The following is a 13,857-nucleotide window of genomic DNA, read 5'->3' as shown; positions in this document are numbered from 1 at the left end:
ATTTGCCCCACAGAGAAGGTTCAGGCGTGATCACCTCCAGCATCTGCTGAGTGTTTATTTACCCAAAGCATTTAACCCATTAGACAAACTGAAACAGGACAACAGTGGAGCCGTCAACAGTAGAACCCATTGGCTCTCTGAGGACAAGAGCCACTGGAGTTGACCACATTTAAATACACACATGATAAGAACACATCATTCTGTTTAGGTAAGATGCTTGGTGAGTACTTGGTGTTTTACTTTGATGTTTTAGGCTGCAAACAAAGTATTGTCTTGAGAAGCACTAAGAGTTTGATATATCTTAAATAGAAAAACGTTTCAAATATATTGTCATTTGAAGCTCATATCACACTACAATCTCAAACAGGACAGTGCACAGGCCATAGGAATGCTGTGGTACTTATGCAAAAGTAGCACACTACAGTATATAGATAATCTGTCACAAGTACACGCCCTGCATTCAAAAAATTATATGAGTTAAAGAACAGTATTCAAAACTAAATGTGCTAAATGTATCACAACATAAAAGTCCTACTCTGCAAAGTAAAAAGTGCAGTATTCTGAATATGTATATCTGAAATGTTCAAATGTACAAATATAAAGGGGCATGAAATGGAAATACTTTAGTAAAGTTAGTGCCTCAAAATCATACTTGAGTAAATGTTTTTAGTAATGCTGCACCACTGTTGATAGCATTTTCAATCTCATCAAACCATTTAGTGAACCACTGCGCTGTGTGGAAGCTTCTGCTTCTGAAAGTCACTATCAATGTAAAGTCAATATTTGTCATATCCCTGAAGAGTCATTTTTCAGATCTTCATGCCAAGTCTGCTCTCTGCTCTACTCATAAAAACTAATGGCTCACTCATGTTGGTTAACACAAGTGTCCACACCTTACCATAGGTAAGGTACCAAACTGTAAGGTACCAAACTGCGGTCTGTGACTTTTAGGACCAAAACATGTGGCAAGACTGGAGCCTCTACCCCTCCCCTTACGGCTCTGGGGCTCCAGTAATCTATATAAGGGCCCTCCCTGTCATGATGACTGTCACTCTAGACCATGGTATGGGGAAGTGTCAAAACAAACTAGGGACTTAAGGTGGCAAACCTTGTTGCTGCTGCCGTTACGCACGGTTCGTGTCTGCGCAGTTTTTTCCCACTTTAAATTAAGGGATTTGTGTTCCCCAGTGAGACACTTGTTTACCTATGATGGCTTTCACAATGCTGAGGCCGGCGTCGACTCATCCCTTCACTTACCCCGCTGATTTGACCTTGATGTCGGACGACGAGGAGGGGAACCGCAGCGACAGCGACGGCAGCACTGAACAGGGCTACGGCTGCTGCGGGACAACGGTGGGGAGTTACCGGCACGAATCTGGTGGCGTGGTGGTGCGGCAGCGGAACGCCGCAAACGCCAGGGAGAGACACCGGACACAGAATGTCAACACGGCCTTCATGGCGTTGCGGACACTTATCCCCACGGAACCAGTGGACAGAAAACTCTCCAAAATAGAGACGCTGCGTCTGGCGTCCAGCTACATTTCACACTTGGCCAATGTGCTGGTTGTCGGGGACGGGAGGGAGGACGGCCAGCCGTGCCTGACGGCTGTGTACAAGGAGCTGAAGGGTAGTGAAGAGGCCAAACAGCCCCGAGCTATCTGCACATTCTGCCTGAGCAACCAACGGAGAGGGGTAAAATATTCAGCAAATATGCTCTCAGACGCCTACATCTATAATCCCAAACTGAACGTTTTGACATTTTACTTTCTTTCTAATTGGCGAGTGACACATAAAGCAGAGATGATTTTGGATCTTCTCATAACTCGTACAGTTTATTACGGTTGAAGCTATATCTGGCATAACATGCCAATCTACTTACAATATATGCTGTAACGTGTGAATGCTATTTTATTTCAGCATTTCATTATTTTACTGAAGAACAAATGATGACTTTCATCGGAAAATACCTTTTTCGGTACAGAATTTTCTTTTCTATAGACACACTGTGTCTGAGTAAATTTACATTTCTGCTTGACTGGACTTTTGCAACAATTTATTAAATACTTGACTGGAATGAGTCTATTCCAGTTTAGTTGGAGATCATATGACACTGTGCAGTTTGGATGAGCTACATGCATCCTAGTAAAATGGACGTCATCCATCTTGACTTTCAAATCTCTCTGTTGGGATTTGGCTTATTTATAGGTGCCATATAGTTCAGTGCATGAGGATAACCTTTAAAGGAAAACAGTGTTTTGTTCATTCTAGACAGCTGTATAATTACACTGAACATTTATAAGTTGTTAAGAAGTACATTCAAACATCTGAACTCAGAAATTGTGTTTAGGTTTAAAATATTTCCAGAGGCTACTCAGTAATGATGACAATGATGATCTTTGCATTGACATTGCCAGTAATTTCCCTATGTTCACAGGTGACAGACAGACGAGACTGTGTGAAGATGCACGGGATCAGTGGGAGACAAATAAGTCGGTGATGAAAGTGTTTGACCTGAAGTAGGAGTGGAGTGTCTCCAGAGTGCAGACCTTGGCAGAATCTTCTGCCATTCATAGAGTCTAGAACCATTTCATTTCATTACTCTGACTTTTTGGGAGTGTGCCTCATAGGTCCCTCCAACCAGTGAGATGAAATTGAAACTTTGGCACCAAAACCAGCAATTGCTGGTGTGTCACCAGCAGGCAAAGAAAATGTTTGCAGTGCACTATCTCATAGAGGAGAACTGTAAAAGTGAGAAAAAATGAATGTAAAGCTGCTACATAGTCATTGATATTTTTAATAACAATTCTGCTAAGCATAAGGGGATTGGTAACATTGACATATAATGAAATTCTGCACAATTAGTGCCCATTAAGGGGGTGAAAACCTCTTGGCTCAGGTTTGTAAGCATAATGTTCTTATTAACACAGGAAGTGAGTAATGTCAGACAGGTTTTTGCATTGTCATTTTCACTTTACTAAGAATATACGCAGAAAATAATGTTTACAGCAGTTTGAAATCTACAAACCATAAAATTTGAAATAATACCTGCTCTGGATTGCTAAAAGGTTTATAGTCATGCAGTACTGTGGATAATATTAAGCACTGATAATGGATTATGCCTGTAAGTAATCATATAGTTAATGGAAATCTAATTGTAAATAAAAGGATATCCAAATAATTTTAACATATGAACTATCAACAGATGATAACAACAATAAATCATAAATTACAATTGCCATTACAAATTGCAAGTAATTTATAGAGTCAATAAGTGACCTTTAAATTTTGAAAGATGTACCAGAAACATGGAGATGCTTTTGGTGCACATCCCCTTATATAGGCTACTGTACTGGGTGAAATGATCATGAGATAAAACTCCCATGAAAGTTTATACTGTTCATCTGATGAAGCTAAGATGGTTTGGGGAAGCTGGGCTCACAAACAGACTTGTAAAGCAGAACAGTTTCAGGAGTTTTACATAAGAGGACAGACCACTCCATCCACCAAGCTGGTGTTGTAAGATTATGCACAAGTGACATCTGTTGGACACTATTTTGTTTGCTATTTCATTACATGTTGTAAACTACTTTTAAATTAAATCTATTTTTACACAGACATGACTCTCCTTCATTTTGCCTTCAGTGTAATGGCAACGTTCATAATGTTTTTTTCATCAAATAATGAAAAGAAAATAATCTCATTGAACTGTAATTGGCATCATTTTGAATTATTGTCCCTTAACAAAGCTGCATGTATTATGTGGGTACCTGCTAAAATGTTCAAACCTTAGGATCAAAATGTGAACTGATCAAAACACTGGCAGGTTGGATTCTTCCCCTGTCACAGTAAAGAGTCCAAGCTATTTGCAAGTAACATAGGTGCATAATTATAGTCCCCATTACTGTGAATATTCCACCAAGCACACATTTTTCAACAGAATTACTTTCTAACGAAGAAATAGTCCATATGAAAAGTGTAGATAGTGTATTCCGTGAGCTGTGCTGTACTGTATTTGGGTAGAAGCAGAAACCTCAGAGCCAGATATTTCAAAATCTGGACAACTAAACCAACACTATTTGTATGGCTAGATATTACAAGAGATCAGTGACAAAATACGCATATTTAATTTGCAAAACATGCCAAATCTGTGACCGTTCGTTGATCAGTGAAGTTACAAAAAAGTATGCTCTGCAGCTGTCCTTCAGATTTCTATTTTCCTGATATTCTTTGTAAACCATACAAAAAGAGTTACAAGCAAATTTAGGACAGCCAGACCCCTAATGTACAAAGCACTCCAACCATTATTGGCATCATCTGCCTGTAGCTGCTCAGAAGACGAAACCTGTATGGGGAATCTAAATGAAGGTTTACCTTCTCCATCTGAGTAATACCAATGAATCTCTACAGAGGAAGTAATACATCTTTTCCTTAGCTCACTGTCTCTGAAATCACTGCATCTGAACAGTATCTGACCACAGAAAGCTATGCTGGGGTGGTAGGTACTGAGAGCCAGTTAAGAAGGCATGAATCAGAGTCAGCTCTGGGAAAAGGTAAAGACAAAACAGGAAAGACACAAATTAATGTTGTTGGACCTATTGTGGTGACTGATGATTACTCATGGGGACCATGAGGGAGGTGTAGCACATTACTGGACTCACGCCAACAAGATCAATCAGGGAGAGGAAAAAACAAAGTTTAAAGAGTGTCCCTCATTTGCAATTTATAATCAGTTTCCAAATTATCCCTAATTCTCCTCAATGCAACTGAAATTTGAGTAGCTAATTTTATGTTTAAATAGTTGTAAATAGTATTCAATTCAACATTTGTACATTTGGATCAGTTTAAAGGAAAATACAGAAATCTGAGGGCTGATCTTGGGCCCAAATCTGCTCTGGTAGTAAATTTCCCAGTTTGGGATCTACATGTGGCGCTAATCGTCACAGCTAATATCACCTAGTACCCTGTGTCCAGACAAACTCAGCTGTTGATGAATTCATGTTATAGATCACACCAGGAGAGCAACATTTTGGACTGTGTGAGAACCAGTTTATATTTGTTTTCAGTTTTTAAATTGGATGTGCCAAAAGTGACAAAAAGTACCCAAAGGACTTAAAAAGTGCTTGAAGGATGAATGCAAGCAGTTTGAATAGAACATTTTGCACCACATTACCTTGCAACAATCACATAATGTGATGAAAACTAAAATATACAAGGTGTCCACTGTGATGGATTACCATAATCAAAGATGTTTGATTGGTTGCTGATTATCATAGTGAAATTAAATTTAAAGCACTGCAGTATTTCTTGAAAAAAAGAGGGACGTTGAAGGACAGGTTGTTACAGTGGCTTGTGTGAGGTCTGTGGGTCAATTATTTCTAGGCTGGCTGTTTTCCCTCTGTGCTGAGACAAGTTAAGCAGCTGCTAGCTGTCCCTTCATAATTACAGTACAGAAAGTAATGTACAAACAGTGATGTCAATCTTCTCATCTTACTCTTGCCAAGAAAGCAAATCAGTTCCCCCAGATGTCTAACTATTCCTTTGGATAGATTATTTACAGTAATAGGCAAAACATGCCAAATCTATATGATCCCTAACACATACAATAATGTACACAGTATATCATCATAGGGTATGATTTACTCAAAGTAGAAGGCGTAGTGGTAGATTCCTCTTAGTCTTTTTGTATGTATACATTTCTATAGAAGCTGTGTTTTGTCATAGCATCATTTGTGCATGTGACACATCATCTTGTTCATGTTGAGAATAGCACAACTGTGCACACTGCAAAAGTTTATTTTTAACCAGGGCCTATTTCTGTCATAACTATTACTTACAAAAGCATTCAAAAGTTCCTCATCATCACATTGTGTGGTACAACACCCCACTCTAAACCCCTGAAGTGATTTTTGGAGGTACACCCATATGAAATAGCATTCACAGTCCCCCGCTCACCCCCATCCCCACCCCAAGCCGGAAGATGTCATAGAGGAACAGGAAGGAAAAGGCCTGAGTGCTAGACCCTGCCAAGGCTCTCCTTGTGGGCCCTGGGTCTGTGCCAGCTTTGACATCAATCAGGCTATGATGGCCCATTGCGCTCAGCTGATGCTTATTTTAATCCCTGAGTGGGAAAGCATGGCAGACCAAAACTCTGAGTCAGAGACAATGAGCAGTTTTATACTGAATTCACTGAATGGGTTTGTTGCACAGGTCACATTACACATAATATAAAACAATTACAATGTTAGGTATTCACCTCTCCATTATATAACATGTAAATAAAATATAAATAAATACATATCATGTACATATCAAGAAAATGTGAGATATATGAGATATTACAATGATAGGAATCTGTGGACATCATAAATTTAAATTTACACTCAGCTCTTAATGCGATTTAAGAAAAGCAATAGAGTGATCTCTGTATAGTCCTTCAAAGAGTTTGACTAACAGGACTACAGTGCATCCGGAAGGTATTCACAGCGCTTCACTTTTTCCACATTTTGTTATGTTACAGTCTTATTCCAAAATGGATTAAATTCATTTTTTACCTCAAAATTCTACACACAATACCCCATAATGACAAAGTGAAAAAAGTTTGCTTGAAATTTTTGCAAATATATTAAAAATAAAAAACAAAAAAAATCACTTGTACATAAGTATTCACAGCCTTTGCCATGACACTCAAAATTGAGCTCATATGCATCCTGTTTCCACTGATCACTCCGTCATCCGTAAATGGAAGAAGTTTGGAACCACCAGGACTCTTCCTGGAGCTGGCCACCCGGCCAATCTGAGCAATCGGGGCAGAAGGGCCTTAGTCAGGGAGGTGACCAAGAACCCGATGGTCACTCTGACAGTGCTCCAGCATTGCTCTGTGGAGAGAGGAGAACCTTTCAGTAGGACAACCATTTCTACAGCAATCCACCAATCAGGCCTGTATGGTAGAGTGGCCAGACGGAAGCCACTCCTCAGTAAAAGGCACGTGACAGGCCGCCTGGAGTTTGGCAAAAGGCACCTGAAGGTCTCTCAGACCATGAGAAAGAAAATTGTCTGGTCTGATGAAACAGAATTGCCCGGGATTCCTTTTTTCTTCTGTTTTGTAGTATTTTATTGATAAAATTTTACCTATTGAGCACCTACTCCAGCCTGCTGACCATGCTTTTTGGAACATCCTTCTAAAAGTTTCCACTGCCCAAACACCATAATCTGCCCTTTGTAGGGGATGGTGGCACTACACAGGTGAAAGTCTCCAAGCGGCCCTGAAAAAACATGTTCTAGAATGGCATCCAACAAAAGAAAGGGACAGGACTAAGAATCCAAATTGGTCTTGCCTTTCCAAGATGGAGAGCCCTTGGAGCTGCTGAAGGGCTACAATTTGACTCTGAATTGGCGTTTCTTCTCCTCGATATATAAGTATACTCATGGCTACATGTTACATATCTGTTTTAATTAGTGACAGGCTACAGTAAGCATGATAAAGTTGCTGTATTGTTGCAGCATTGCTGTAGAGCATATCACAGTAATGCTGGCATGAACTAATGATTCTGGCCTGATTTTTTTTTTGTGGCTACACAGCCTTTGTATACTTGGGGTTCATTATCAACTATTGTTGGCTGTTTGGAATATTATGATGTCAGTGAGCCATACAGTAAAACAGGGCAGTAAAAGTAAATACTTATGAAACAATACAGCTTAGTATACCATGCTGAAAAAGTAGCTAAGTATGGCTAATGTTAGCGACTAGCATTGTACCATTTAAGTAAAAGAGAGGGAAACTGTAAGAAGCTACATTATAGGCCGTGTGTTTTTCTGTTATGTGGACATGCTTTCACTAAGCTACAGGAAATATCGATTAGGTTGTGTAGTACAGACAATGCTGAACACAACACTAGACAAGTTTGTTTTAATTGCTTGCCAAGCTCCAGGCGTCAGTGGTCTGCTGGGGACCACACTGGCTGCTTGTCCTGTGTGTAGTGACAGCTACACAGCTATGATTGTTGCACTTTTCATTTTTGCACCTACGTTAATGAGTTACAGACAGAGAAAAGATATGTTGATAGTGATAATGACATTATACAGAAATATTACATATAACCAACACATTATTAGAGTAGCTCGCAAACTATATATGAAAAGATGGAGCTAGCAGTAGTTGCAAGGCAGCAGACATGTAGCCATGTAGCTGACGTGAGCACATATACATGCCAGACGGAGCAGGTCATCGACGCAGACACATAAGGCCGGCAGAGTGGAGTAGCCCACATGGATAACATACAGGTAGCCACGCTTTTGTTCTTGCTTTGCAAACAGAGCAACTAAATCCACATCTTTTAGATAACTGTATAATAGAGCCATTTAGTCATTGTGGCCAAATATGTCACCTTTTAGTCAGTTGTTGAAACACTGCTTGGGCTAGAGATGACACCCATGTTGCCATTTTCAAGCAAAATGGTAATGATCTGAACTCGTTTTTAGCTATGAAAAAGGTCCAACTCCAATGAAGACAACTTCAAATATTGACAGTGTCTTCGCATTCTAATTGGTAAGATCAGTCTCTAAACCTGTGTAACCTTACCTTTTTCTTACCAAGTATGTGACCTTTATTACATGACATAAAGTCACAAATGAGTATTGCTATTTGTGTTCACAACGTTGAGAACTGATTGCAGTGTGTGTTTAATGTGTTTTTAGGGAAGAAACCTTTCACAAGGAAGGTGTTGAAGAATTCCATGAAGATGTTGGTGAGACCATGAAATGGCCTCTGACTCTGAAAAGCATCTCAGGAGAAATGGCAGATGACAGGTCTGATGATGACTATGTCCCTCCCATTCGTTTAGGGTATTGATTTCACTATGTTGATTTTACAGTACATTGTTCTGTGTGCATGTTTGTACTTCTTAGTTTTTTAAAATGTATTTTCATACACGTACATCTCATTTATGTTGTTCATCTGATCCTACAGATTAGGAGCTGCTATGAACACAAGTCCAAAGATCGACAAACTGCCTGTCATTTCAGCTGATTTTATGATCAGAAGGGAGCAGCATTGTATGCTGTTTATTTATAAGGCTCTGCTGCAAGAACTACCTAATTATCTAGCTCTGGGGTAATATTTAAATACAGCACTGAAAATGTCAGGTCACAGGACATTTTAACCACAATGCCACAGTGACATTTGAACTTTGTTCTTTGCTGAACAATGTTAAAACGAGACTGATTGTGAGATAAAACTTGCTATGGTTGAGTTAAGTTGGCCAGAGAGCAGGGGACAACTACCCCCTTTATACATGATGATCCACACATACATGGCTGTGCGAGTATGTGAAGCACAGGTGTCTTTGCTTGACTTTCTTTCTTTCTTTCTTTTTCTTTCTTTCTTTCTTTCTTTCAACTTGTCAACTGTGTAATGTGATAATATGAAAGTGTTGTTTGTGCACTCTGAGCTGCACTGTCTGCACAGTGATTGACAGATGAGCAGTGGCACAGTCAGTGCTGTTTACTGAAGCAGCAGCGTCCTCTGTTGTTTGCACAGAAAAGTGAAAAAGCTTACAGCACCTGGTATTCCCAAGCGGTCTCCCATCCAAGTACTAACCAGGCCCGATCCTGCTTAGCTTCTGAGATCAGATGAGATCGGGAATGTTCAGGGTGGTATGGCCACAAGCCAGAGAGCAGGTGACCAAAGGGCAAAAAGTTTAGTGTATGGCTCCAGGAGGCTTTTTTGTAGATCTAGGGATGATACACATGCCTGCCAGTTTTCATACTTCTAGGTGAAACATACCACAAGTGCTAATTTGTCTAAATTTTCTAGGAATGCTCTTAAGCCATATTGCTACACCAGTGACCAGGACCCATATCAGATATCAAGTTGTGCCACATGTGCAAAGTTTCATGAGTTGAACACCACTTCAAAAGTACCCCCTCAAAAATACTAAGAGTAATAAAGGAGCCAACATGCCACAGGCCAATGATGTTATGAGCAACATTTTGCAGATTGGACCTCAACTGAAGATGAGTTTACAAGTAGGTATCACATATTTTAAAATTTTGAATACAAGTGCCACCTAATGGCTAAAATATTTGTATAATGTCTTCTGCAGCTCTTTCAAAAGTTTGAATGAATGTGCTTATTTTTAATAATTCTTTTTTTAATCTCTCTTGTGAGTCCCTAACACCATGTTAATTTAATGCTAAATTGCTGTACAACCAAGCAACAACCTGTGGGGCTTAAAATGCCCAACTTTACAGCAGAAATAAACATGTTTGAGGCCTGGTACAAAAAATTGACTAACAAGCAGGTGAGAAAGTCTGTGCTCCTGTTTTTTGAGGTGAGTGAAATTCTAGCATAATTTTATGTCCGCTAATGCCTGCTAATTAGCACTAATTAGCAGGTATGGGTGTCTGCTGTCTGCTCTACCTTGTTTGTTAGCTAACTAGCTAAACAGCTAGTAAATTAATTAGCCTTGGATTAGCCTCCGGGCAAGATGCTAACGGGAGCATATACTTGCCATAGTTATTTAACTTGTGTTGTTTCAAAGTCTGTTCTACTTTCAGAGTGTTTAACTCCCGTTACAACTGTGTTTCCTGTGGTTAGGGTTAGGATAAGTGTAACATACCCATGCACAGGGCATGTACACAGATTATAAGCCCCTGTAAAACAGGAGAAATAATGATGCAGAGGAAACTTGCTACCATTTGTCTGGTCGGTCTCGCCAGAATTTATTACATAAACACTTTGTCAAATGTTTTCCTTATTTTTTTCTCATTCATCCACTTTAGTTTAAGTCTCTTTGGTTTCCAGGTTTCAGTGAAGGTGCAAAAATGCAGACCACATGTTCCTTTGCTCTACAGACAAAGGAAGGGCCCAGTGAACATCATTCCCCACAATCCTCCACTTTTCACACCTGATGAGTACCTCCCATACAGACCGTTACTGACCATTGGTCACTGGGTGACGTGTATTGTCAGGTGTCACCAGACAATAAAACCAGCCATGTCCCTTTGTTCTCTTTTCTCTCTGGCCCTCACCGTGGGAACAACAAGGCTCCAGAACCAGGTCAGCACACTGCTACCTGGAACCTCTCCTCTCTCTCTTCTCTCTGGCCCTCACTGTTGGAGCAACAAGGCTCTCAGCACCAGGCTAGCATAGGACTATTACCTGGACCAACAGCTCTCTTGCAGGCCTGCTCACAGCAGACTGCTCCACTTCACTCTTCCTCAACACCAGCGACCCTGCCTGCCTAAGGAACCAAGAGTGAACAAGTTAACAAGTTCAGTGCCAGCTGCTACAACACCAAGTCTGCAGCTGATTCCCAAGAACAGGAGCAATAGCAGAGTTAGTGTGGAACAGCTAACTCTGCAAGAAGAACAAAAGAGCGACTAGCGGCCTCCTCTGCAGCACCAAATTCACACAGGCGGACAGGACTTCACTCCACCAGGATGTCACACAAATTCTCTGGACTTTGTGAAGACAGCACTGGAAAGGACCTTCTCTCTTTTTGTTCCAAGGACTGGGTAAATTTAACAGGGTGTGACCTTAACTAGCACAGTGTAGCGCAACATGGCTGAGCACATGATTGTTAACTTTGTTGATGTGCATGTACAGATCTAGTTGTATCTGAGCTTTGCTGTTATCTGTATGTTACTTTTAGCCAAGCTGTTAACTGCCACTTGTATGTCTACACACATACATGAAGCACAGTACTAGGAATTGCATGCAGGTAACCCTCTTTTAACCTGGCATCCTTTGACTATCTGAACTGGCTTTGAACAAAGAAACTCATACCATGGATGTATTATAAGAACACGATACCGGATCTAAAAATGGTGGCCATTTATTCTAATACGAATTGCTCACCTGGCGCATACGCTGAAAAAGTTTTTGTCTTCCAGGTTACTTCCGCGTTATGTGGCCCATAGAGACTGCACAGTACTGTCACTCCCATCATGCCTTTGGGCAATGAGAATGAGCCAACAATGTTCTCAATCTGGCACTAAGTGTTCATGAGTTCTCTGCTAGTGGACTTTATGGATGTGTAATAAGACTTCTAAAGGACTGGCCCGGGGCTTGAAACCACTGATTTATAACGGTGAAGATAATGTTCTGAAAAGTAAGGTGATATTAAACCCGACAGTTGTTGATATTGTGGGTAATTCATGTATAAAGATTTAATTTATTTGTGATGTTAGGGGGAAAAGTGTCAACATTCAGTTTGAGGCTTTAGAACCTAAAGTCACATTGGAATCAACATTAAAAAAAATCATAACCAGGCAAAAATATTGAGTTTAAATAGTCTTTTAGGCATTTTTAAGATATGGACACTGCATGTGACAGATAACTACAAGTCATCAGATAAAAGTATTATTGAGAAGCATATTTATACGGCATGTCTTCTTTAAAAATAAACAAAACAAAATTGTGCAGTGCTGTAGTTATGCTTTATGTCCTGTCATTACTTAGCCCTCTGTCTATTTTTCACTGTTCTCCACAGCTACACTATATTGCCAAAAGTATTTGCTCACCTGCCTTGACTCGCATATGAAGTTAAGTGACATCCCATTCTTAATCCATAGGGTTTAATATGACGTCGGTCCACCCTTTGCAGCTATAACAGCTTCAACTCTTCTGGGAAGGCTGTCCACAAGGTTCATGAATTTTTGACCATTCTTCCAGAAGTGCATTTGTGAGGTCACACACTGATGTTGGACGAGAAGGCCTGGCTCTCAGTCTCAGCTCTAATTCATCCCAAAGGAGGTCAGGACTCTGTGCAGGCCAGTCAAGTTCATTCACACCAAACTCTCTCTCTTATTCATTCGCACCAAACTCTCTCTTTCTTTATGGATCTTGCTTTGTGCACTGGTGCACAGTCATGTTGGAAGAGGAAGGGGCCATCTCCAAACTGTTCCCACAAAGTTGGGAGCATGGAATTGTCCAAAATCTGGAAGTAAGGGGCCAAGCCCAGCTCCTGAAAAACAACCCCACACCATAATCCCCCCTCTACCAAACTTTACACTTGGCACAATGCAGTCAGACAAGTACCGTTCTCCTGGCAACCGCCAAACCCAGACTCGTCCATCAGATTGCCAGATGGAGAAGCGCGATTTGTCACTCCAGAGAACGTGTCTCCACTGCTCTAGAGTCCAGTGGCGGCGTGATTTACACCACTACATCCGACGCTTTGCATTGCACTTGGTGATGTATGGCTTGGATGCAGCTGCTCGGCCATGGAAACCCATTCCATGAAGCTCTCTACGCACTGTTCTTGAGCTAATATGAAGGCCACATGAAGTTTGGAGGTCTGTAGTGATTGACTCTACAGAAAGTTGGCAATCTCTACGCACTATGCGCCTCAGCATCCGCTGACCCCGCTCAGTCAGTTTACGTGGCCTACCACTTCGTGGCTGAGTTTGCTGTTGTTCCCAATTGCTTCCACTTTGTTATAATACCACTGACAGTTGACTGTGGAATATTTAGGAGTGAGGAAATTCCACGACTGGACTTGTTGCACAGGTGGCATCCTATCACAGTACCACGCTTGAATTCACTGAATGCCTAGGTGCTTGATTTTATACACCTGTGGCCATGGAGGTGATTGGAACACCTGATTTCAAATATTTTGATGGGTGAGTGAATACTTTTGACAATATAGTGTATATGCTACAGTCAGGACTGGATGGAGTCTTATATTATAAGGTTTTATTCATGGTTGAGCCCAGAGAACTTCCAACTAAAACAGGCCAAACCTCCAGTGTCACACAGCCTTCACCTAAAGTGATGTCCTGTCTCTCCAATCTCTGCCTGACAGGAGAAAACATTTATTTATTTATAGTGGAGTAAATCAAACACCTGTTGATTAT

The 13,857-nt window shown here is 40.7% G+C and overlaps 1 protein-coding gene and 1 non-coding gene across 2 annotated transcripts; one reads left to right on the top strand and one right to left on the bottom strand.

Annotated features, from left to right (window-relative positions):
* Nucleotides 1–1,047: 1,047 nt before the first annotated feature.
* LOC139631037 (transcription factor 15-like) lies at nt 1,048–3,615 on the top strand. Its single transcript, XM_071494979.1, has 2 exons — nt 1,048–1,692; nt 2,435–3,615. Exons 1-2 carry the CDS (start codon nt 1,207–1,209, stop codon nt 2,495–2,497), a joined length of 549 nt encoding a protein of 182 aa, XP_071351080.1. The 5' UTR covers nt 1,048–1,206; the 3' UTR covers nt 2,498–3,615.
* A 5,931-nt stretch (nt 3,616–9,546) lies between these two features.
* On the bottom strand, nt 9,547–9,665 carry LOC139631407 (5S ribosomal RNA). The gene has a single exon (XR_011693374.1). It is a non-coding gene; the product is annotated as a 5S ribosomal RNA (ribosomal RNA).
* Between the last annotated feature and the right edge of the window lie 4,192 nt (nt 9,666–13,857).

This window comes from Trachinotus anak, unplaced genomic scaffold (genome assembly GCF_046630095.1).
Source record: "Trachinotus anak isolate AG129_WGS33_773 ecotype Australia unplaced genomic scaffold, CSIRO_AGI_Tana_v1 ptg000013l, whole genome shotgun sequence".
NCBI classification, from domain to species: Eukaryota; Metazoa; Chordata; class Actinopteri; order Carangiformes; family Carangidae; genus Trachinotus; species Trachinotus anak.
Note: the sequence above shows the minus strand (reverse complement) of the source record. Positions and strands in the feature narration are given on the sequence as shown.